This window comes from Sycon ciliatum, chromosome 7, assembly GCF_964019385.1.
Source record: "Sycon ciliatum chromosome 7, ocSycCili1.1, whole genome shotgun sequence".
NCBI classification, from domain to species: domain Eukaryota; kingdom Metazoa; phylum Porifera; class Calcarea; order Leucosolenida; family Sycettidae; genus Sycon; species Sycon ciliatum.
Window position 1 is genome coordinate 13,469,867 of NC_088649.1, and position 24,962 is coordinate 13,494,828.

The following is a 24,962-nucleotide window of genomic DNA, read 5'->3' on the forward strand; positions in this document are numbered from 1 at the left end:
TCTATAGGCGTGGTTCATATGATGTTTCGGCACGGAGAATCCGTGTGGACTGGCTTCCATACGAACCATGTTCCGTATGGAGATTTTGCGTCATCGAGTGCGGAAGTAATAATTATTTTTCAAAATAAAAAGGCATAGTGTGGGAATATGATGTGTTTGCGATCGTAACCTAGGCAATGACGGCAAAAACATAATTTACGTTCTCCAGAACATTTTGCTACTCCAACAACGTATAAAAATCCAGTGGCGCCTCTGGCAGGGAAAATTGTACTCCGAAAGGTTAACACAATGGGTTGACATCAGAGAGTAGAAGGACTGATGGTTGATTGTGCATTCATTTCTTTTTTTCTTTCTTTTTTGGGTTGACATGCAGGTTGACACACACAGTGTACACACAGTAGAAAGAGAGACGTCACATGACAGCACATGACAGCACATAACAGCACATGACTGCAGATCCAGCGCCTTAGACCACTCGGCCACGCTACCTCACACTTCCACCTAGTCTGTCTAGCTGTCTGTCTAGCTGTGCTCCTCTAGCAGAGGCTTGCTTAGTTACCATGACAGCAGCAGGCATGGCTGTGAACGCTTCTCTGTCCTGTGCCTGGCAGCACAGGGTTACTAGCAGGGATCTTTGTACAGACACCTTGGACAATAATACTATTATGTATCTCGACTGAGTCGACTCCAACATTGCATGAGACTGTTGCCAAGCAGGCTCGCTCTCACAGCACATCTCCCAGGGTAAGACAATACCCAGGATGACAGTCGCCAAGCCGTCTCATGCTTCCAGAACAACTTCCTGATCAAACAACTGCCAGGGTGACTGTTGGCAAGCAGCCTTTCCAGCACATTTCCCAGGGTGTTTAATATTTTTTTTTAACAACACCTAGACCTCTCGGTGAAGAAGCCAGAAAAGAGCCTGTGGGGATTCCCCTGTTTAAATAATAAAATCTTGGAGAAAAAAACTTTGACCAACTTACGGCCAAAACCAAGATAGTGGACGACGAGACAAAATTCGTAAAATAGAGATAATTTCAACTGAAGATTGTCACAAGAAAACGTTCCTTATGGAAGAAAATACACGTCCTTTTCAACCCTATTTGTCTCTTTATGGCTGCTGGTAGAACGTCTACTGATGACAACACATTGAGCATAATAGTCATATTTTTCTCTATTCTACAAAAGCCAGAAAATCATCTTTTATGACTGGACTCTGTGTGTAGGCTCTCAAATTCTAATACCGGTAGTAGAAAGGTTTCGGGGTACGATTTTCCGTGCCAAAATCCGGATGGGCTTTTCGGATTATCTATAGGCGTGGTTCATATGATGTTTCGGCACGGAGAATGCGTGTGGACTGGCTTCCATACGAACCATGTTCCGTATGGAGATTTTGCGTCATCGAGTGCGGAAGTAATAATTATTTTTCAAAATAAAAAGGCATAGTGTGGGAATAATGATGTGTTTGCGATCGTAACCTAGGCAATGACGGCAAAAACATAATTTACGTTCTCCAGAACATTTTGCTACTCCAAATCAACGTATATAAAAATCCAGTGGCGCCTCTACAGACTTTGGCAGGGAAAATTGTACTCCGAAACCTCTCTAATGACCGGGACTGTGCCCTTCACCAAACCAATAAACAAAAAACATTGGTTGTTTCCACCCGGGATCGAACCGGGGACCTTTCGCGTGTTAGGCGAACGTGATAACCGCTACACTATGGAAACTGGCTTGCTTCCTCTCCTCTCATACATCACTATGTTCACTGTCACCACCGACCTCCACATTGAAAACAAAGAGAAAAAAAGTTGGTCGGTAGCGGTGGGATTCGAACCCACGCCTCCGAAGAGACTGGATATACAACATATCAGAGTATATTAAACAACATATTTTTCAAAGAACAACACAATGGGTTGACATCAGAGAGTAGAAGGACTAATGGTTGATTGTGGAGGGGTTTCTTTTTTTCTTTCTTTTTTTTGGTTCCCATGCAGGTTGACACACACAGTGTACACACAGTAGAAAGAGAGACGTCACATGACAGCACATGACAGCACATAATAGCACATGACTTCAGATCCAGCGCCTTAGACCACTCGGCCACGCTACCTCACACTTCCACCTAGTCTGTCTAGCTGTCTGTCTAGCTGTGCTCCTCTAGCAGAGGCTTGCTTAGTTACCATGACAGCAGCAGGCATGGCTGTGAACGCTTCTCTGTCCTGTGCCTGGCAGCACAGGGTTACTAGCAGGGATCTTTGTACAGACACCTTGGACAATAATACTATTATGGATCTCGACTGAGTCGACTCCAACATTGCATGAGACTGTTGCCAAGCAGGCTCGCTCTCACAGCACATCTTCCAGGGTAAGACAATACCTAGGATGACAGTCGCCAAGCCGTCTCATGCTTACTGAGAATAACTTCCTGATCAAACAACTGCCAGGGTGACTGTTGGCAAGCAGCCTTTCCAGCACATTTCCCAGGGTGTTTAATATTTTTTTTTAACAACACCTAGACCTCTCGGTGAAGAAGCCAGGAAAGAGCCTGCGGGGACTGCCCTGTTTAAATAATAAAATCTTGAAGAAAAAAACTTTGACCAACTTATGGCTAAAACCAAGATAGTGGACGACGAGACAAAATTCGTAAAATAGAGATAATTTCAACTGAAGATTGTCACAAGAAAACGTTCCTTATGGAATAAAATACACGTCCTTTTCAACCCTATTTGTCTCTTTATGGCTGTTGGTAGAACGTCTACTGATGACAACGCATTCAGCATAATAGTCATATTTTATCTCTATTCTACAAAAGCCAGAAAATCATCTTTTATGACTGGACTCTGTGTGTAGGCTCTCAAATTTTAATACTGGTAGTAGAGAGGTTTCGGGGTACGATTTTCCGTGCCAAAATCCGGATGGGCGTTTCGGATTATCTATAGGCGTGGTTCATATGATGTTTCGGCCCGGAGAATGCGTGTGGACTGGCTTCCATACGAACCATGTTCCGTATGGAGATTTTGCGTCATCGAGTGCGGAAGTAATAATTATTTTTCAAAATAAAAAGGCATAGTGCGGGAATATGATGTGTTTGCAATCGTACCCTAGCCAATGACGGCAAAAACATAATTTACGTTCTCCAGAACATTTTGCTACTCCAAAACAACGTATATAAAAATCCAGTGGCGCCTCTACAGACTTTGGCAGGGAAAATTGTACTCCGAAACCTCTCTAATGACCGGGACTGTGCCCTTCACCAAACCAATAAACAAAAAACATTGGTTGTTTCCACCCGGGATCGAACCGGGGACCTTTCGCGTGTTAGGCGAACATGATAACCGCTACACTATGGAAACTGGCTTGCTTCCTCTCCTCTCATACATCACTATGTTCACTGTCACCACCGACCTCCACATTGAAAACAAAGAGAAAAAAAGTTGGTCGGTAGCGGTGGGATTCGAACCCACGCCTCCGAAGAGACTGGATATACAACATATCAGAGTATATTAAATAACATATTTTTCAAAGAACAACACAATGGGTTGACATCAGAGAGTAGAAGGACTAATGGTTGATTGTGGAGGAGTTTCTTTTTTTTTCTTTTTTTGGTTCACATGCAGGTTGACACACACAGTGTACACACAGTAGAAAGAGAGACGTCACATGACAGCACATGACAGCACATAACAGCACATGACTTCAGATCCAGCGCCTTAGACCACTCGGCCACGCTACCTCACACTTCCACCTAGTCTGTCTAGCTGTCTGTCTAGCTGTGCTCCTCTAGCAGAGGCTTGCTTAGTTACCATGACAGCAGCAGGCATGGCTGTGAACCGTTCTCTGTCCTGTGCCTGGCAGCACAGGGTTACTAGCAGGGATCTTTGTACAGACACCTTGGACAATAATACTATTATGGATCTCGACTGAGTCGACTCCAACATTGCATGAGACTGTTGCCAAGCAGGCTCGCTCTCACAGCACATCTTCCAGGGTAAGACAATACCCAGGATGACAGTCGCCAAGCCGTCTCATGCTTACTGAGAATAACTTCCTGATCAAACAACTGCCAGGGTGACTGTTGGCAAGCAGCCTTTCCAGCACATTTCCCAGGGTGTTTAATATTTTTTTTAAACAACACCTAGACCTCTCGGTGAAGAAGCCAGGAAAGAGCCTGCGGGGACTGCCCTGTTTAAATAATAAAATCTTGAAGAAAAAAACTTTGACCAACTTATGGCCAAAACCAAGATAGTGGACGACGAGACAAAATTCGTAAAATAGAGATAATTTCAACTGAAGATTGTCACAAGAAAACGTTCCTTATGGAATAAAATACACGTCCTTTTCAACCCTATTTGTCTCTTTATGGCTGTTGGTAGAACGTCTACTGATGACAACGCATTCAGCATAATAGTCATATTTTATCTCTATTCTACAAAAGCCAGAAAATCATCTTTTATGACTGGACTCTGTGTGTAGGCTCTCAAATTTTAATACTGGTAGTAGAGAGGTTTCGGGGTACGATTTTCCGTGCCAAAATCCGGATGGGCGTTTCGGATTATCTATAGGCGTGGTTCATATGATGTTTCGGCCCGGAGAATGCGTGTGGACTGGCTTCCATACGAACCATGTTCCGTATGGAGATTTTGCGTCATCGAGTGCGGAAGTAATAATTATTTTTCAAAATAAAAAGGCAAAGTGCGGGAATATGATGTGTTTGCAATCGTACCCTAGCCAATGACGGCAAAAACATAATTTACGTTCTCCGGAACATTTTGCTACTCCAAATCAACGTATATAAAAATCCAGTGGCGCCTCTACAGACTTTGGCAGGGAAAATTGTACTCCGAAACCTCTCTAATGACCGGGACTGTGCCCTTCACCAAACCAATAAACAAAAAACATTGGTTGTTCCCACACGGGATCGAACCGGGGACCTTTCGCGTGTTAGGCGAACGTGATAACCGCTACACTATGGAAACTGGCTTGCTTCCTCTCCTCCCATACATCACTATGTTCACTGTCACCACCGACCTCCACATTGAAAACAAAGAGAAAAAAAGTTGATCGGTAGCGGTGGGATTCGAACCCACGCCTCCGAAGAGACTGGATATACAACATATCAGAGTATATTAAACAACATATTATTCAAAGAACAACACAATGGGTTGACATCAGAGAGTAGAAGGACTAATGGTTGATTGTGCATTCGTTTCTTTTTTTCTTTCTTTTTTTTTGGTTCACATGCAGGTTGACACACACAGTGTACACACAGTAGAAAGAGAGACGTCACATGACAGCACATGACAGCACATAACAGCACATGACTTCAGATCCAGCGCCTTAGACCACTCGGCCACGCTACCTCACACTTCCACCTAGTCTGTCTAGCTGTCTGTCTAGCTGTGCTCCTCTAGCAGAGGCTTGCTTAGTTATCATGACAGCAGCAGGCATGGCTGTGAACCGTTCTCTGTCCTGTGCCTGGCAGCACAGGGTTACTAGCAGGGATCTTTGTACAGACACCTTGGACAATAATACTATTATGTATCTCGACTGAGTCGACTCCAACATTGCATGACACTGTTGCCAAGCAGGCTCGCTCTCACAGCACATCTCCCAGGGTAAGACAATACCCAGGATGACAGTCGCCAAGCCGTCTCATGCTTACTGAGAATAACTTCCTGATCAAACAACTGCCAGGGTGACTGTTGGCAAGCAGCCTTTCCAGCACATTTCCCAGGGTGTTTATATGTTTTCTAACAACACCTAGCTAGACCTCTCGGTGAAGAAGCCAGGAAAGAGCCTGCGGGGATTCCCCTGTTTAAATAATAATAATCTTGAAGAAAAAAACTTTGACCAACTTATGGCCAAAAGCAAGATAGTGGATGACGAGACAAAATTCGTAAAATGGAGATAATTTCAACTGAAGGTTGTCACAAGAAAACGTTCGTTATGGAATAAAATACACGTCATTTTAAACACTATTTGTCTCTTTGTGGCTGTTGGTAGAACGTCTACTGATGACAACGCATTGAGCATAATAGTCATATTTTTCTCTATTCTACAAAAGCCAGAAAATCATCTTTATGACTGGACTCTGTGTGTAGGCTCTCAAATTCTAATACCGGTAGTAGAGAGGTTTCGGAGTACGATTTTCCGTGCCAAAATCCGGATGGGCGTTTCGGATTATCTATAGGCGTGGTTCATATGATGTTTCGGCACAGAGAATCCGTGTGGACTGGCTTCCATACGAACCATGTTCCGTATGGAGATTTTGCGTCATCGAGTGCGGAAGTAATAATTAATTTTCAAAATAAAAAGGCATAGTGCGGGAATATGATGTGTTTGCGATCGTAACCTAGGCAATGACGGCAAAAACATAATTTACGTTCTCCAGAACATTTCGCTTATCCAAAACAATGTATATAAAAATCCAGTGGCGCCTCTACGGACTTTGGCAGGGAAAATTGTACATCGAAACCTCTCTAATGACCGGGACTGTGGCCTTCACCAAACCAATAAACAAAAAACATTGGTTGTTTCCACCCGGGATTGAACCGGGGACCTTTCGCGTGTTAGGCGAACGTGATAACCGCTACACTATGGAAACTGGCTTGCTTCCTCTCCTCCCATACATCACTATGTTCACTGTCACCACCGACCTCCACATTGAAAACAAAGAGAAAAAAAAGTTGGTCGGTAGCGGTGGGATTCGAACCCACGCCTCCGAAGAGACTGGATATACAACAACAACACAATGGGTTGACATCAGAGAGTAGAAGGACTAATGGTTGATTGTGCATTCGTTTCTTTTTTTCTTTCTTTTTTTTGGTTCACATGCAGGTTGACACACACAGTGTACACACAGTAGAAAGAGAGACGTCACATGACAGCACATGACAGCACATAACAGCACATGACTTCAGATCCAGCGCCTTAGACCACTCGGCCACGCTACCTCACACTTCCACCTAGTCTGTCTAGCTGTCTGTCTAGCTGTGCTCCTCTAGCAGAGGCTTGCTTAGTTATCATGACAGCAGCAGGCATGGCTGTGAACCGTTCTCTGTCCTGTGCCTGGCAGCACAGGGTTACTAATGTTAGCAGGGATCTTTGTACAGACACCTTGGACAATAATACTATTATGGATCTCGACTGAGTCGACCCCAACATTGCATGAGACTGTTGCCAAGCAGCCTTTCCAGCACATTTCCCCAGGGTGTTTAATATTTTTTTAACAACACCTAGACCCCTCGGTGGACTTGAAATGATCCCACTTATGGGCTCACCACACCTCAGTAAGTGGGTGAGGACAAGGTGCAGAAAAAGGATTGACGGCATCAGGGTATCCGTCCCGGGATCCAACTGCAGTTACCCCTGCCCCCAGTGAAGGTTATACTTGCTACTAGTGTGGGTGGCTAAATCAGAGTGGATCTGATATAAGCTTCACTAGCACCATTGATTACACAAGAGTTAATCTAGCCAGGAGCAGCCCATGGTTAACAGGTATGTATACTTCAAATAGAAAGTATATGAACCCTGAAACCAACAAAGGTGGTAGGTACAACAATACACCTTCAAGCATTCGAGCCCGTTGGCAACAGACCCAACACTATCTGGCATAAGTGTACCCACCAGCCAAACTAGCTGGCACACACACACACACACACACACACACACACACACACACACACACACACACACACACACACACACATACACACAAACACACACACACGCAGACCGACACTTCACAGGACCCACCCAGTGCCGCACACACAGACAGACACTTCCCAGGACCTACCCAGTGCCGCAAACACAGACAGACACTTCACAGGACCCACCCAGTGCCGAACACACAAACAGACACTCCACAAGGATACACCCAGTGCCGACTACACAGACAGACACTTCACAGGACCCACCCAGTGCCGACTACACAGACAGACACTTCACAGGACCCACCCAGACAACAACACACATACTACTAGAGTGAAGAGTGCACGCCGCTCTCCAAACCACACACTGTACTTGACTCACTAGAGCTGCAAGTTGTTTTTACACTAGGCACATGCTTGTCTAGATGATACAGCCATTGCTCCACTACTAACAACACTACGGGGGGGGGGGGGGGGGGGGGCACGGGGGAGCACGGGGGGCGCGTGCACCCCCTAAAAACTTCCACCTAGGTTCAGCATGCACATAATGACCATGAATGACATGCACCAGCCATCCTACACATATGCGGCCGTGCACCCCCCCCCCCCCCCCCCCCTAAAAGGGGGACCAGTTACGCTCCTGGCTGGATACATTACAGCTAATCTAAAGACATTCCAGCTGAAGCTAAAGCTCACGACATTACAAGACAGTTTATACAAAGGCACACGATGAAAACCTTGGCAAATTCCGTTGTGAGAACTTGTGACTCGGAGTTTCATGGCTCGGAACCAATCATCAGACAGTTTGTAGACGCTAGCCCATTTAAATTCATGCTAACTTCGACTAGCACCTCTCTGTGCACAGTGTTACGTATCCCACATGAACATCAGGCACGGCCCTGTTCCAGAACACGGTGTTCTCCAGGTGTACTAAGTCACCGTAGGCTACTAACCCATTTGACCGTGCACGAAACCGCATGGAGAGCAGTCATCTTCGCATACCAAATCCATACATATACAGTAAAAGCTGGTTTAAGCGAGCTCTCGTTTTAGCCACCATCTGCGCTTAACGACCGTTTTTCCATGCACGGACAGTTCTACACACACACACTGTGGGACCAGGTTCTAAAGACCACCTGTCTTTAACGACCGCTTTTCCTTGCACCGTGGGGTGGTCGCTTAAACCAGGTTTTACTGTATACTGTAAATCAACTAATTTTCGCTGGCGATTTAATTTCGCTGATTTCGCCGCTGGGTACCAACCGGCCAAAGTAAATCGCCGGCCAAAGTTTGTCATACTAGCAAATGATGCATGGATGCATGTGAGGGCACCAACTACTGATCGATTTCTTTTTTGAAAACCCTAATCGGCCAAAGTTTAATGACCGCCAAAAGTTTCTTTTCAAGATCGGCCAATGTTTCTCACCGGCCAAAATTTGTTGATTTACAGTACCGAGCTGATTTGTGGGATATCTTGGAAATGCTGAAATTCTAAAAACTAAACATGAAAAGCTAGGGGACTCTGTGATCAAGGTACGACTCGTACTAGTACTAACTATTAAAGCTACAAGACTGGACTTGGAAAAAAATTGCAGGCACATTGGCTTAATCTTGAGTTCTTTCGGATTTAAGATTTCCTGCTGCTGTCATCAATGCAATAGACAACTGTGATACTCCCAGCCATCTCCCATATGGTCTAGTGGTTAGGATTTCTGGTTTTCACCCAGACGGCCCGGGTTCAATTCCCGGTGTGGGAACTGCTTACTTTTTTCTTCTTCTTTGACGAAATTTTTGTAAAAGAATGCAAAAACTAAGGTCGTCCCCGGGTGGGCTTGAACCACCAACCTTTCGGTTAACAGCCGAACGCGCTAACCGATTGCGCCACGGAGACGGGTCAGAAAACACCCTGCTCCAGCCCGTTCACAAGCCAACTATAAGCATGTAGTCAGGGCAGCAGAATGCACACACCTACGCTCACAAGATACCGTAAAGTCATGTGCAAAAGTCGCGGCTGATATGACTTTTTCGGGGGGGGGGGGGGACTTGCAGGCTTCTACATGAAACAGGCTTCTATACAAGACAGGTATTTCTATGTGTGTCAACACTAAAACCAGGCTTATGTGCCGACAGTGTATCTTGAAAATCAGGCTTGTATTCAAAACAGGCTTCTATACGAGATAGGCTTTAAAACACGTGTACAAGACACTATGGCACCTCTCCTTGCAATGGAGCCTCAAGATAAGCGAGGTCTGGCTGCAGTGCGTTTCGAATACAGTAAAAGCACGTTATCTTCGTAATGCAACTCCTAAATATAGTCGGGTTTGCTGAATTATTGTGTGCAGGCGTTGCTGGTGTAATGGTTAGCATAGTTGCCTTCCAAGCAGTTGATCCGGGTTCGATTCCCGGGCGACGCACAGCTTTTTTCAACTGTTTGATAACATCGCTTTTTTTTTTACGAAAATACAAAGCTTCTGAGTTCCCGGTGGGCTGTGTATCGAGCAGGGGGTTCAGCATGCTTGTCATGTGCTGTGGATGGCGGTCGTCAGTCATGCAAGTGCCAATTAAATTATCTAGTATATTTCTAATACATTTTTTAAACACCAGCTCGAACGGTGAGAGGTAATAGTTTTCTTTGCGGCAGAACATCCCTTCCTCTGTGGCCAATCCAGCTACCTGCAACAACCCACTCCCTCAACGTTAACATGACAAGTGCCATAATCCTATTGCACGTCAACACTGTGGATTGTCTAAAACCCTGCGGTTGAAGGGACTGGAAAGAGATGGCGAAAAACGTTGCACACTCTAGCAGGTACTTCGACTTGTTTTATTCAAAGCCCCACCGAGTTCAGTGAATAATAGCTGCAAGAAGGTACAAGAGAAGAGCTAGAGAGAAAAGGGAAACCAAGGAGGAGTCCAGGTGGAAAAGGAAAAGAGGTGATGTACTGTTCGATCGGAGGTGCATAAAGTGCCACAATGGAATGGTAGATTTCACATTCGATCACTTCAGTACGGCCATAAGAATGGCCAGGAACACCCCATAACTGACAACAAAAAGTTCACTACCGTATTATCTCCATTAAAAGCCCAGCGCTTATATATTTTCAACCAGTTCAGACCCCGGGCTTATATTAGAGACTGGGCTTCTACTAGAGACTGGGCTTATAATTTTCAACCACCTGCTACATGTACACTGCCAATTATTTTCCATTATATCAGCAGCACAACGTTTCCCAGCAGGTACCGGGACTGCAGTTTTGTGCTTCCTGGTACACTGAATCTGTACTTTCGATCTCTGGGATCACAGACTTTTACCACAGCATGTGTTTATGTGATACTGTGTGACGTCAAACATGCATGGACATGATCCATACAGTTCTCCAATATAAGCCCTGCGCATATATTAGAGACTGCGCTTGTGTATCTTGGAAGCCCTCTTGGATTGCGCTTATAATAGAGACTGCGCTTCTACAAGAGACTGGGCTTGTAAAGAGCGATAATACGGTAGCTATTTTCACCTGGGATCAAACACGGGACTCTTGTTGCTAGGCGAATATGATAACCTCTACATGATGAAAACTGACTTGCTTCATTTATACTCAAAGTCTCGTCAGAAAATAAAAAAAGTTGGTTGGCAGCGGTGGGATTCGAACCCACGCCTCCGGAGAGACTGGAGCCTAAATCCAGCGCCTTAGACCACTCGGCCACGCTACCCTACACTCTATCCACAACAACAAATGAGAATGAAAACATGTGAAACACTCCCACTAGCTCTACTAAAGGGGGATCCATAGAAGTATTTTTACGATGAGATGCGTGATGCAACGGCCACGAAACCAGGAATTCAACAGCACCGCAAGTCTGATCTCTTGCACTTATGTACACTACACTGCATTTGACCGCCTTGATCGGCTGCGAAGAGACAACAAGGCGAGGGGGGGGGGGGGGACAAGCGATACTTTACGGCAAAGGAAAAGCATTGCCAAAAAGTGAGAAACTGGTTCCACACGAGATCGAACCGGGACTTCACGTGTGTGGCAAACGTGATAACCCACCCACTGCACTAGGGATAAAAAGAATTAAAAAGTTGGTTGGCAGCGGTGGGATTCGAACCCACGCCTCCGGAGAGACTGGAGCCTTAATCCAGCGCCTTAGACCACTCGGCCACGCTACCTCACACGCTACCAAACACAATGTGCGTAACATGATGAGATCTGAGCATCATGTTCACAGTCATCTTGCCTCATTCGCTCGCACAGGCATAACAAGAGTGTCATGACCCAGATCAGACTCGTCGTGAAAGCGACCATGCATTGAGTTCAGCAGCCAAAAGCTGGGCTCCGAAATATTCTAGAGTTCTGTAAGAACCATGATTAGTCCTGCGAATGATTTGGCACTTTCGTTAGTTGAGCAACCATGGCTTACAACTCGTGGCCTAGAGTCGCAAAGTGTTGCCGTACGTCGGTAACACCTTCAGTACAAGTCGTCAGCATTGTACTCACTACCCTGTTGAGCTTGAGGGGGCCACGCTTAGTCCTGCAAGGGAGCTGATACCCTTGTTAGTTGAGCAAGAGTGGCGCCTCTTCTCGTGTCGTAAGACGCAAAGGGTCGACAGTACTTCGCATACTCTAGACCCCAGGCCCGTTGGAGGGAACACGGCATTGCCGTCTGCTGCTATGTTTGCCCATATTGGGTGAACCGAAGGACGCAGCTACGCTTCCCGCCTGTACTGCTGCAATGCATCCCAGCCACCGGATCGCGGACCAAGATCATGCCAGCATTTGGAGATCACTGATATTCACATTTGGGTGAGCGAGCTCCCCGTATTGATTGATCTTTGTACTATATTCTAGTTTGGCTGATTGCACATATTGCACCACTGTTTGTAATAATAATACGCATTCTTGCCGCTGTATACTTTCGATCACATAATGTAGCATATAATTATAAGGAGCTGTTTTGCTAACATTCATCCTCGATCCGGGGAGCTCACTACTCTCTCGATTCTCGATCCGGGGAGCTCACTACTCTCTCGATTCTCGACTCTCGGGGAGCTCACTACTCCTCCAACTCTCTCCTGCTTTGGGTCTTTTGACTCTTCACGCTTGATCTTCGATCTAGCATTGCAATGGTTGAATAAACACTGTTCAAGTGGAATTAGAAACCTGTCGTTCTGTGTGAGCTAGCTAACTTGGATGGCGACTATATTGGTCGTCTACCTGGAGAGCCACTAGACTGATCTAAGCCAAGTCACAAACCCGCCAACGCACGGCCATGACACGAGCAATGTCACGGTGAGTGCTGGAGACGAGCACAGTTTGTCTTAGCGTGAAATTAAAAGGCGTACCGTGAAAAGGAACGCCGAATCCCAGCAAAATGCCACGAGTGTGATCAAAAAGCACTTTTTGAATGAGATCAACTTTCTTCTCCACTGGTTTCTGCTTCGATAGAACGTGAGAAACCTTGCCTTGATCAAAGGCTGGCAAGTCGGATGGCCTGCCGTATGCCCCCCCCTCTGCTGTGCCTCCTGTTATGCCTCCTGCTACGCACTTTCTATGCCCCCTGCTATGCCTCCTGCTATGCCTCGTGCTACCCCCCCCCCCCCCCCCCCCCAACACACACACACAAACAACCACAGACACCTTGCTAAACCACCTGCACGTCTATTCCTCCCTACACCTGCAAGCATATTCACCTTGCACATCTACAAAGAGATACTGTCATATGACGTATAGAATTGCTCCCATCCCATATGGTCTAGTGGTTAGGATTTCTGGTTTTCACCCAGACGGCCCGGGTTCAATTCCCGGTGTGGGAACAGCTTACCTTTTTTTCTTCTTTTTTATGCACACCATTTCGAAAAGAATCCAAAAAGCAAAGGTCGTCCCCGCTCCATGGAGACCAGTTAGGCTACCGTGCACTTTAGCTGGTTCACAAGTCAACCGCAAGCATGTTTTTAAAACCACATGTTTTACGAAGCTGACTAACATGTGTCGTTTGCCGTTTGTACACTGTGCACCTACAGATTTTCAGAGCATAGAAACGTCTGGGTCTGAGGGCTAAAACACTTTTCAGCTGCATTGAACTTTCCGTCTGCACTGGTGCTGTCTGTATACGTACAAATTTTCATTCACGAAATCTTTCGTTGGATCACTCCACCAGCAGGTTCGTTGTGTATTAAATTTTGTTTTTGGTCGAGGTCAGTCACCCCGAACGTTCAGAAAAAAACTTTACTTTGGAACAAACTTTAGTTATTTCGTGCCCCCTAACGAATATAGCGAAAGTTAATTCCAAACGAAACGTTGTACCTATTATACAGTACGACCTACTGCACGTACATTACAAACAAATATTTCAGCCATAACGGATTTAAGGCCATGAGGGCGCAGGCCAAACACAGCCGAAAATAGCCGAAAATATACGGTATGCGCCAAATATCTTGTTGATTTACAGTATTTTAAAGCTAGAACCAATCTAAAAAAATACGTGCGTCGCCCGGGAATCGAACCCGGATCAACTGCTTGGAAGGCAACTATGCTAACCATTACACCAGCAACGCCTGCACATATCCATCATGCCAAACAGATAGTACTTCTCAGTGACAACAGAAGTGACACAAGATTCTCTGACGTAGAGAACAGGTATCTGAGTTAGAGTCTACGGCTTCACACGTTTGAGGTATAGGTTTCTAGATGTAGATGTAGACGTGTAGATGAGATTCTCTACGTTGTAGCACACGAAAAGAAAATGCGTACGGTTCTGTTGGGCATCGTTCAAATCAGGCAGAAATCTGCCAAATATGGAAGGGGAAATTCCCAGTACATATTCCACGTGACTTTTCTACGTGAAACGTAGAGCAGAACAGGATTTCTTTACGTTACGGGAACGCAAAGAGAGTTTGCGTGATTCTTTGCGCCGCGTTCCTGTAACGTCGAGCAGAACAGGATTTCTTTACGTTACGGGAACGCAAAGAGAGTTTGCGTGATTCTTTGCGCCGCGTTCCCGTAACGTAGAGCAGAACAGGATTTCTTTACGTTACGGGAACGCAAAGAGAGTTTGCGTGATTCGTTGCGCCGCGTTTCCGTAACGTAAAGAAAAACATCACGTGTACGGCTCTCTCACACTCCAGAGCGTGACGATGTCGAGACCAGTTGGTGGACGGAGCGCCTGGCCCCCACCACCATGGGCTGCTGCATGTTCCCATAGCGTGCACCACATGGCTTTTAGTAGTAACAAAATTCCGTGGAAATTGTGATATAATGTGCCATACCTCTGGACTTTCCCCATTGAAACGGATGTGACTCAGAGTAGTACGGGCAGTGTGCATTCCCAGACCGCCTGGACAAACGAGGTAAGAGTGCGTAAGAGTAACATGAGTTAACTCACCCTTCCAGGACCTTCTGGCGTAGCTCTTCAATATCAGCGGAGCTAGAGTGGTTCTGGTCGAGGAGAGTATCGGCAAGGGCGCTGACATCGTCCACACGGGCTCGGTCGGCGACCAGTTCCTACACACATGCACGCATACAAGCACGAACACGCACACACACACACCGCATACACACACCCACACACACACACACACACACACGAACACACACACACACACACACACACACACACACGTACACGCACACGTACACGAAAACAACCACACAGAAGATAGAACGGCACGAAGACAGAAAGACGGACGGATGGAGGATGGGTAGGCTCGCAGATGGAAGGAAAATATATACAAACACACACACACACACACACACACACACACACACACACACACACACACACACACACACACACACACACACACACACACACACACACACACACACAAGCACGCGCACACGCGTGCGCACAGCGCTCAATAAAGGAGTAGTGGACGTGCATGCACTATGCACTGCCAGATGCCGCAGAAACCAAAAAACAGATTGTGAATCGTGTACCATGGCCACAGGTCGTCGGAGGTGTGGCATGTCGCACATGACATTAAAGGGGAAGTTAAGGCAAAAATTAAAATTTCACCAGTTGTAGTCTTCGGAGTGCTGAGTCGAATGGTCGTGGTCCGAGGAAGCTGAGACGCTCCCTTCCTACTTGAATCCCAATCGAACTCGCGCACTTCCACCAAAACTGGGTGACTGCGCCCTACTAGATGGGGATTTGTATGCAAAATGTCACTAAAAGCGCCATTTCGTTCTTATAAAAGCACGGATGACCGCGATTGGCCCATATGTTGTAGTCTTTTGGACGCTGCGTCGACTGGTTTTGGTCCGAAAAGGCTGCGATGCAGCGTTCCTCCTTTATTCCCAATCGAACATGGTTGAAGAAGCGGTCACGTGGTCCTGCGTGCCCAAATCACCTGGTCACCACGCCAGCAGGTGACAACTTTCACACCAAGGTTCAACTCGAGTTCAACTCGAGTGACAGGACTGCACCCAAAAAAGGTCAAACAGGCTAGTAAGTTGTACCTTGCAGGCACGGTGACCAGGTGACTGGTGTACGCAGGAGCACGTGACCGCTTCTTCAACCATGTTCGATTGGGAATAAAGGAGGAACGCCGCATCGCAGCCTTTTCGGACCAAAACCAGTCGACTCAGCGTCCAAAAGACTACAACATATGGGCCAATCGCGGTCATCCGTGCTTTTATAAGAACGAAATGGCGCTTTTAGTGACATTTTGCATACAAATCCCCATCTAGTAGGGCGCAGTCACCCAGTTTCGGTGGAAGTACGCGAGTTCGATTGGGATTCAAGTAGGAAGGGAGCGTCTCAGCTTCCTCGGACCACGACCATTCGACTCAGCACCCCGAAGACTACAACTGGTGAAATTTTTATTTTTGCCTTAACTTCCCCTTTAAGGTGTGTTTTCCGACGCTAGGCTTGATTACATGCAACCAACTTACCTTCTCAAAGTCATCAAATCTTTTCTGTAGATCAGCACAATGCTCCAGGTCATCTCCCGTCTCGTCAGATGTCACCACAAGCTCCTACGCAACGCACAAAACAAATGCAGGACAAACATGCACTGTTACGTTTTGTAGATGTGTATTGACACACACAGCGCACAGGTATGCACAAACACACACGCACGCACGCACGCCCCCCCCCCCCCCCCACACACACACACCACCACCACCACCACCACCACCACCACCACCACCACCACCACCACCACCACCACCCATTGCATACACAAGAACACCGTCCTACCTTCTCCTTCATCCAGAGCATGATGATGTCCGCCTGACGCTTGAACTGGACTAGATCCTGTGCCTCAGCAAGAAGTCTGCCACGCTGTGCGGTGGCTGTTTTCAGCTTCTCCCACTCAGCAAACAGCCCATCAAGTGATGTCTCCACCTCAGCGGTAGCGTAATGACCAGCAGAGATCAGAGCTTCACCCGCCTATCGGCATAATATACGCATAGATCACAACACGAAAACAACAGTGTTATAACAGAAGTGCGAAAAAACTACTACAGAAACGAAACACACATACAAAACATAAAAAAGGGAGAAGTTTTACGACAGGGTTTGCTCCCCACACTGGCGCTCGCGCTATTCCGCCGACTTTACTTGACACTTTGCAACCACAACCACAACAGTCGCAACCACTACTTCGTAAGTTTTACGACATGAATATTATAAGTGACAATACTTTAAGTACTCGTAACCCTTTCAATGTTTCCAATTATTACTCTGTGTGTCTAATGGCTACTGAGGGTAGCCATGCGTCGGCTGTGAGCGCATGGAGGAAAAGAGGAGGAGAGATCGTTGCAAGTCTTACAACCACAATACAGCTTGTTCTGCCATCGTCACCATCATCATCAGCATCGTCATACATGTCGCCTTTCTGTCCGCGCTATGGAACAGCACTCCACATTGGTAAAGTCTGCACTATTTGTCCCAGGCATGGGAGACATGTTCTTCTGCTGCATGATCTCGGATGTCCCCACATACTCAACAAAAGATAGCATAACAACCGGAGCCCTAGGTAGCACACCTGACACTTGTTCTCGTCGCTGTTGTCAACACCCAAACAGCAGCGCACTGTCACAATATCCAATTCCCATATGGTCTAGTGGTTAGGATTTCTGGTTTTCATCTAGACTTCTGGCTTCTGGAACAATCATGGAGGACCCGAAAGACCTCAGAATGGTGAGTAGAGAGACTGCCCGAAGGTTGTTGAAAAACTTAGACACATTACTGAATAACGACCAAAACAAAGGAGGAAGTGCTGTATAGAGGACTGATACAGATGGAGTCAAGCGTCATTCACGAAATGAAAACGTTGAAACTACAACAGCAGCGGATGCAGCAGATTAGTCAAGAACAGCCAATTCCCGGTGTGGGAACTGCTTACTTTTTTCTTCTTCTTTGAGGGAATTTTTGGAAAAGAATGCAAAAAGCAAAGGCCGTCCCCGGGTGGGCTTGAACCACCAACCTTTCGGTTAACAGCCGAACGCGCTAACCGATTGCGCCACGGAGACTGCTACAAGCAAAGGCAGCAAGAGTGGGAACCTTATAGGCGATTCTCACAACAGGCAAATCCGCATACACCGGAACATTGCTATGGTATGTGGAACAACTGGAATTTTTCTTCATTGCAAATGACATTGGTCAGGTTGCGGAGTCAGCTAACAGTGCCCAGAAGAGGGAAGCTAGCAAGAAGAAGAAGAAGAAGAAGAGAGCTTTCCCAGTATCTTTCCTGAGCAGGAAAATTTACAGCACCCTGAAAGATTGAAAGACTGAGAGAGTGTTGCCTTCAAATATTTCTGACGTGTCGTATATGGACATAGTGAAGGCACTCACAGAGCATTTCCATCCGAAGCTGAGCAGGACTGCAGCAGCCTTCAAGTTTCGTTCATGTAACCAGACGGACAGTGAGACTGTCTCCGAAACTTCTCACGACTGCAAAGGACAACAGTAAATTTGCCGATCTGCAGGAACTAGCTGCGCTGGGGGAGATGACGGCGAAGGAGACCTCACAACTCTCTTCGGGTAAACCGTCAACAGGTCAATCAGAGTCTGTATACAAGGTACACCAGCGCTCGAAGCCCAAGTCGCAACAGCCATGCACATCATCGAATTTGAAGTGTTTCCGCTGTGAATCTGGTGATCACCTGGCTGACAAGTGCAAGCATAAATCCGCAACGTGCCGACATTGTAAGAAGGTGGGACATCTTGAGCGAGCCTGCCGGCTGAAGAAACGTTCATGTAACCGCATTGGAACGGATACCCATGAACCCGGTGAGGACGACCCAATTGTGCCTTTTTCTATGTCTCTGATAATGTCTTTGGAAAGGGTGAAACGTATTCCCCGTACATATGTCAAGCTGTGGTTGATTCCCACCCTGTGCAAATGGAAATCGACACTGTTGTATCTATTTTGAGCGAGACCGATTTTGTGAATTTGGGTGGTAGAATGAATCAGCTAGCTAAACTTACCATACTCATGCAAGGGTTCTCGGGAAAAGCGATTGAATGCCCAGGGGAGGTTGAATTACCCATGTCCATAAATGCGACTGCTAAGCGTGCCTTGCTACGAATTGTACCAAATGGTCCATCGCTGATCATCGGCAGAGATTTGATTGAATGCTTTGATTTCAATTGGCTCGGTTACATCAACAATGAGATTGAGCGACGGCACACAGTTTTCAATGTGAAACTGGCTAACCCTGTGTGAGAAATTTCCAAACCTATTTGATGAGTCATTTGATGAGTCATTTGTTGGAAAATTCACCACTTCGAAAGTACACCTGAGGGAAAAGGATGACAAGCCAATCTTCTGCAAAGCTTGACCCGTTGCCTTCTCAGTCGGTGAATCCTACGAGGAAGCTCTGAATAAGCTGGGACGGGATGGGGTCATTGAGAAAGTTGAGCATTCCCAATGCGCATCACCAACATAACACAACCCCCCCCCTCACTCATCTTGCATATGCACTACCCACCTTACACCCCCTCCCCCCCCCCCTTTAACTCACTGTGTCCACCCTCCCCCCCCCCCTCCCCACCCTCCCCCCCCCCCACCCCCACCCCACACCCCCCCCCCCCCCACCCCCACACCCACTGTTGTGTATCGGTAGAAAGACTTTTCATGGCTCTTTTTGTTGTGGTCCTTTCGTTTATTTTGGTTTGTTTTGCGTTCTGCTTTGACTTGTTTTGGTTGCATGTATAGTTTGTACATGATCCAAGTAACGGTTACGTCATTGTCATACGTTGTGTTTTGTTGCGCGCATGCTCGTATGCTGCCATAAATGTTAGTCTTTTTCTTCAGTTATCAGTTTACCTCGTCGTGTCCGGTCTTCTTGTGTGTCCGTCTCCGTCTTGTCAAGAAATTATGTAGAACTCTCAGTTCAGTTTCGTTGTTGTGTGTGGCGGGTCGGATGGGCAGGGAGGCTGGCACAAAACCCACACCCACACCGCCACACCCACACCCCCACCCCCACACCCACCCCCACCAACCCCTCACTCACCTTGCCAACACTGTCGAGCAATGTTTCGTTGGCCGAGAGCTCAGCTTCGAACGCTTCGTGTTTCTTCAGCTTGGCAGGGAGGTTGGTCAACTCCAGGTAACTCTCATCAGTCGCAGTCTGCATCTTCTCGCCAATCCAGGCCTTCCACTCTGCCAGGTCACGTTGGAACTGGGCAAGACGATGCGCCTCCTCCAGACGTTCACGACGAGAGGCTAGTGCTGCCTTGCAACGGTCACGCCTAACCATGAACAAACCACACACGACATACGCACACACAACACAGAGCACACACGAGTAACGATGAATCCGAGACCCCTGGTCGCAGGAGTTACTTCCGCCCTGCCCCCACTTCCATCCAATATGCCACCACCCCAGCTGTGCAGCATCTGATGGTCCTGTGGTATTCAGTAAAAGAAATGTACATCAAAGAGACGGCGAATCGATCCCCACACACCGGCATCGCATTCAGAAGGAGGTGCGTGATTGCCATTTGACAACGGCAAAGGCACTAATTACTCACAAGGAACAAATGCGATGCGACCCTGCTGTCCTAAGGTGGTGCCTACAGCAGCATGCTCGATCAGCCACAACCCACGAAGGACTGCGTGACATACTTCAAGCAGGACCTTACTAAATTACCGCAACTATACAACACCGAAAACTGGTTGGCAGGATCAGAATCTTGAAGAGATGAGGCAGATATACGATGAGTTCATTAAAAATGGCAAGGGTCAAGCAGACCGCAGTTTCTTCGGTGGCCTATACTTTGATGAGGTCAAAATAAAGGAAGGTCTCATATGCGACAAACGAACGGATAAGCTAATCGGCTTTGTTGCTCACGGCAACGGAGAGCAAGGTAATGACCTTGCCACTCATGTTCTACAGTTTCATTTCAAGTCACTGTTTGCTGGGTTCTCCTACCCATGTGTTATTATATCTTCACAAAGTCAGCCGCCACTGCAGACGATATTGGCGACATGTGCTGGTGTGGCGGTGAGAAACTACATTATTATGGGTTGACCGTGCTACTGGGTTGCTGCGATGGAGCAGCAACAAACAGGAAATTCATCTCTACACATGCCAGCAAAGAGAATGCGGGCCGGACTCTCAATGCATATGGCAATTGGTCCCTGTTATTTCTCTCAGACCTCACACGCCTGGTAAAGAAGCTACGCAACAACCTCATGAAGAGTGGTTAGTCGGACACATCAAAGCGGCTGCTGAAACACAGACGGGATGTCGCTCTGTGGCCGCGTCATACCAGAGACGCATATGACCGAGACAAGGTTCTCCCGCTTCACTTTACCCCCGGTTGCGTGTGAAGAACAAGTCATCTTAACATCGCTATCACTCATGAGGTCGTGCTTGGCGTACGATATGTTTAGTGAACGTGTAGAAATGCAGCTACAGGTCGAGCAGGCAAATGGTACTCTGGGTACGCAGCAGTACCTGAAACGCGCAAGGTCCATCATCAACCTTTTCTGCTCAAAGCAGAAGCTGTGTTCCAAGAGCGATAAGCTAATCGAAGACCTGTTCTCAATGAAGAAGTGGTTCGACGAATGGCACTCCTCTTGTGCAGCGAATCCAAAAAGGGTTTGCCTCCATGCAGGTGTATGAAGAGTTAGAAGACATCAAAGTAACCACTGATGGAATGCATGGGCTACTAGACTTCATCGCTAACAACAAGCGGGTAAGTTGCATACAATAGTGTACGATTGAAATGCATGCCTAATGCATCAACATTTTACTGACTATGCAGACGTGTGTTATCGTATTCGTGCATGCATGTGATTCTTAAAACTCTGTCCAGGAGCACACTGCAGTCTGGTCGTGTTGCAGTATTTGACGACTCCCTGATGCACAGCTAATGATGGTTTGTAAAAAAAACCTGTCTCCCTGGCTGTATTTACATGAGAACTTTCAAACCGGGGGGGCTAGAATCAGGGGGGGGGGGGGTGAAATCCCCCGGGTCAAGCACATTGAACGTATCATGCACACGGTCCTGTCAATCTGTGTACAGGGCAGGTCGAACATGGCACAGGACTAAAGCGGGATTCATAGAAGCATTCTTTTTTGCGATGCGACGTAATCTGCGATGCGGAAGTGTGCGTGAACTCGCGAAACACCATCCACAGAAGAATTCAGTGATGCGACAGCGCCTTTCTGATGTGCCCCAAAGGCCAAACCCCAATGCAGGATGTACGGCAACCTTTGCTTTCTGCACAGCTAGGCTCAACTTGTACAAAGAACTCTTGAACCTAGCCTACATGCAGGCTTTTCTGCAAAGAAGGCCCAAATCGCACATCGCATCAGAACTGGCTGATCTCAGGCAAGTTGAGCCCAGCTCAACCTGCAAGAGCTGCTCGATGGGTGCAATTTGGGGATTTCCCCGGTTTCACGGCCGTCACATCAGGCATCGCATCGCATCGCAAAAATGGAACAACAACAAAGGAGCTAAACAAGTTATTGCCACCAAAAAAAGGAAAATTTGCAGGCCCATTAAATTAATAATTGCCCATCTCTATTGCAATCATCAATGCAATCGACAAGTGTGATACTCCCAGCCATCTCCCATATGGTCTAGTGGTTAGGATTTCTGGTTTTCACCCAGACGGCCCGGGTTCAATTCCCGGTGTGGGAACAGCTTACTTTTTTCTTCTTTGTTTGATCAATTTTCCAAAAATAATACAAAAAAACAAAGGTCGTCGGGTGGGCTTGAACCACCAACCTTTCGGTTAACAGCCGAACGCGCTAACCGATTGCGCCACGGAGACCAGATGGGTCATGTGAAGGCCAAGACCGATCAAGTCACGGTCGCACTAAACAAATACCTTGGTCCCTTTAAAATCCAGCACCATTCGTGCTGAAGAAAATCTGCTGGACTAGGGAGGGTGCTGGATTAACAAATCTGATCTACTGTTGCAATGTGCATGAAGAGGACATTTTGGCTAATGAAAATTGTGCTGGTTTATAGACGGTGCTGGTTTATAAAGTGCCGGATTAAAGAGGGACGGCTGCACCCACTTAGCGGGCACAAAGTTTAACAGCCCTGCCATTCCACACCCATCCTATGTGTCTCTAGTGCAGGGGAGAGAATGAGCAGTGCACTAGTAATGTTTCTTGAGTTAGTGCCCCGTTAGACATTCAACCCTTACAGTACACAACTACAGTGTTGGCCAAAGAAATCCAACCTCATGAATAAAGTAGCGTTCGAGTGCACAGACCAGAATGTGTAGTGCTAGGGTTGTGTAGCGCCCGGCAATGCTATTTTATTCATGAGGTTGGATTTCTTTGGTCTGCACTGTATCACCATGCACTACTGACCTCTCCAGGACCTCTTCCAGCGGCGCCTGGATGGAGTCCTGGTCGACTCCGTCGTAGGTGGCAAGGCGCGCTGCAAACTGCTCCACCGCGGCCACCTTCTCTTCCTGGCCGGCCACCAGCATCTCGTAGGCCTCGTGCTTCTTGATCAATGTCTCCACTTCGTCCACCGTGTTGCCAAGTTCATCATTCGTCAGGAACAACTGTAGAAATGAGGAACAGCAACAACAATACAGGGGTGTCGAAAGGTGTATTCATGCGGTCATGAAGAGGCGGGGAGCGGGGAATATCCCCGGGAAAAATTGGAAAATTGGGTCCACGTAACCGATACTCTACTGCCTCAACAGTGACAACATTAAATTATTGGTGCGCACTTGCCGCACTACTGTAGTTCCGACGCCCCTGCCATATGCAGTATCAGTATTGGCCTCAGAGGAACCTGCAGGGGGCTGCTGCATGTACACTCATAGTGTTAGTCTCCAATCACTTTCACCTAAGCACTGGCAAGCATACACAAATGTGCGGACACACACACACACACACACACACGCAAACACACACACACACACACGCACACATGCACCGCACATGTGCTCATACAATACACGTAGTCACGCACACCCACGTGTGCACGCAACACTCGCACTCAGGTACCTACATACGAGCATGCGCGGGCGGGTACACACAAACACACACACACACACACACGCACACACACACACACACACACAGAGTACACAGCGTCGCACACCCACAACTTACCTCAATACCACTGTTCATGGCATCAGCTTGCTGCACATCTCGGTTGAAAGTCTGCACGTCAAGCTGTGTCTGTAGTGCTCGTTGTTTCTCTTGCCAGTCAACCAGCAGAGCATCACGTGCTAATGCCAAGTCAGACAGACGATCACGAATCTATATGCACCACGGAGAAAGTCCGGCGGTAACACACAGGAGACAGGAACAGAGTATCGCTTTGCCATTGCACGCACCCTTGCACCCACCAACATATATACAGTACGTATCGCCTATAAGGTTGGCGGCTATAGTAATATACCGGATATAGTGATCAATTTCTCAAATTCATTTTCATTTGCCATAACTAAGTATACACAGTTATCGCGTATAGTAATAATCGTCTATAGTAATATATCGCCTATAGTGATCAAATTCATATTTCAAAAGACCTTTATTACATTATTTTGGCATCGGTTATAGTGATTGATGTAAAATCAAGCGATGTCAGAGGAGAACAGGGTGTTACTTCTTCGTGAAGAACTTGTCCAGTGAGTGTTGTTTGGTGAGTTTTGCTCGTACAAGTTGCCAAAACATGCCTCCATCATGAGGAAATGCTGATTTTGTGTGTCAGGAGCTACAGCCAGCTACAGGTACATTGTAAATGTATGTAGTGCGTATGTGCACGGCGCGCTGAGTCGTTTGACACCCCACTCGCATACATTGCATGCAGTATCGGTCATAGTAATATATCGCTTATAGTGATAAAATGCTCAAAATCAAACACCAACGC

At 47.0% G+C, this 24,962-nt stretch overlaps 1 protein-coding gene and 18 non-coding genes across 19 annotated transcripts in view; 4 read left to right on the forward strand and 15 right to left on the reverse strand.

The window, feature by feature from the left end:
• The window catches only part of LOC135821038 (spectrin beta chain-like), a 181,080-nt gene that overhangs the window by 66,175 nt on the left and 89,943 nt on the right, over positions 1-24,962 (reverse strand). Inside the window, exons 50-55 of the mRNA XM_065334099.1 lie at positions 24,200-24,349; positions 23,441-23,640; positions 20,117-20,354; positions 16,854-17,045; positions 16,547-16,630; positions 15,036-15,154 (exon numbers count right to left, since the gene is read on the reverse strand). Coding sequence (XP_065190171.1) covers positions 15,036-15,154; positions 16,547-16,630; positions 16,854-17,045; positions 20,117-20,354; positions 23,441-23,640; positions 24,200-24,349 — 983 coding nt within the window. The remainder of the gene's footprint in view (positions 1-15,035; positions 15,155-16,546; positions 16,631-16,853; positions 17,046-20,116; positions 20,355-23,440; positions 23,641-24,199; positions 24,350-24,962) is intronic.
• On the reverse strand, positions 1,658-1,730 carry Trnav-aac (transfer RNA valine (anticodon AAC)). Its single transcript has one exon. It is a non-coding gene; the product is annotated as a tRNA-Val (tRNA).
• On the reverse strand, positions 1,817-2,113 carry Trnas-uga (transfer RNA serine (anticodon UGA)). The gene is made up of 2 exons: positions 2,076-2,113; positions 1,817-1,860 (listed from the first exon to the last, which is right to left on the reverse strand). It is a non-coding gene; the product is annotated as a tRNA-Ser (tRNA).
• On the reverse strand, positions 3,284-3,356 carry Trnav-aac (transfer RNA valine (anticodon AAC)). The gene has a single exon. It is a non-coding gene; the product is annotated as a tRNA-Val (tRNA).
• On the reverse strand, positions 3,443-3,736 carry Trnas-uga (transfer RNA serine (anticodon UGA)). Its single transcript has 2 exons — positions 3,699-3,736; positions 3,443-3,486 (listed from the first exon to the last, which is right to left on the reverse strand). It is a non-coding gene; the product is annotated as a tRNA-Ser (tRNA).
• Positions 4,907-4,979, reverse strand: Trnav-aac (transfer RNA valine (anticodon AAC)). The gene has a single exon. It is a non-coding gene; the product is annotated as a tRNA-Val (tRNA).
• Positions 5,066-5,363, reverse strand: Trnas-uga (transfer RNA serine (anticodon UGA)). The gene is made up of 2 exons: positions 5,326-5,363; positions 5,066-5,109 (listed from the first exon to the last, which is right to left on the reverse strand). It is a non-coding gene; the product is annotated as a tRNA-Ser (tRNA).
• Positions 6,535-6,607, reverse strand: Trnav-aac (transfer RNA valine (anticodon AAC)). Its single transcript has one exon. It is a non-coding gene; the product is annotated as a tRNA-Val (tRNA).
• Trnas-uga (transfer RNA serine (anticodon UGA)) lies at positions 6,695-6,956 on the reverse strand. Its single transcript has 2 exons — positions 6,919-6,956; positions 6,695-6,738 (listed from the first exon to the last, which is right to left on the reverse strand). It is a non-coding gene; the product is annotated as a tRNA-Ser (tRNA).
• Trnae-uuc (transfer RNA glutamic acid (anticodon UUC)) lies at positions 9,338-9,409 on the forward strand. Its single transcript has one exon. It is a non-coding gene; the product is annotated as a tRNA-Glu (tRNA).
• On the reverse strand, positions 9,470-9,543 carry Trnan-guu (transfer RNA asparagine (anticodon GUU)). The gene has a single exon. It is a non-coding gene; the product is annotated as a tRNA-Asn (tRNA).
• On the forward strand, positions 9,995-10,066 carry Trnag-ucc (transfer RNA glycine (anticodon UCC)). The gene has a single exon. It is a non-coding gene; the product is annotated as a tRNA-Gly (tRNA).
• On the reverse strand, positions 11,282-11,363 carry Trnal-uag (transfer RNA leucine (anticodon UAG)). Its single transcript has one exon. It is a non-coding gene; the product is annotated as a tRNA-Leu (tRNA).
• Positions 11,742-11,823, reverse strand: Trnal-aag (transfer RNA leucine (anticodon AAG)). The gene has a single exon. It is a non-coding gene; the product is annotated as a tRNA-Leu (tRNA).
• Positions 13,396-13,467, forward strand: Trnae-uuc (transfer RNA glutamic acid (anticodon UUC)). Its single transcript has one exon. It is a non-coding gene; the product is annotated as a tRNA-Glu (tRNA).
• Trnag-ucc (transfer RNA glycine (anticodon UCC)) lies at positions 14,137-14,208 on the reverse strand. Its single transcript has one exon. It is a non-coding gene; the product is annotated as a tRNA-Gly (tRNA).
• Trnan-guu (transfer RNA asparagine (anticodon GUU)) lies at positions 18,057-18,130 on the reverse strand. Its single transcript has one exon. It is a non-coding gene; the product is annotated as a tRNA-Asn (tRNA).
• Positions 22,686-22,757, forward strand: Trnae-uuc (transfer RNA glutamic acid (anticodon UUC)). The gene has a single exon. It is a non-coding gene; the product is annotated as a tRNA-Glu (tRNA).
• On the reverse strand, positions 22,817-22,890 carry Trnan-guu (transfer RNA asparagine (anticodon GUU)). Its single transcript has one exon. It is a non-coding gene; the product is annotated as a tRNA-Asn (tRNA).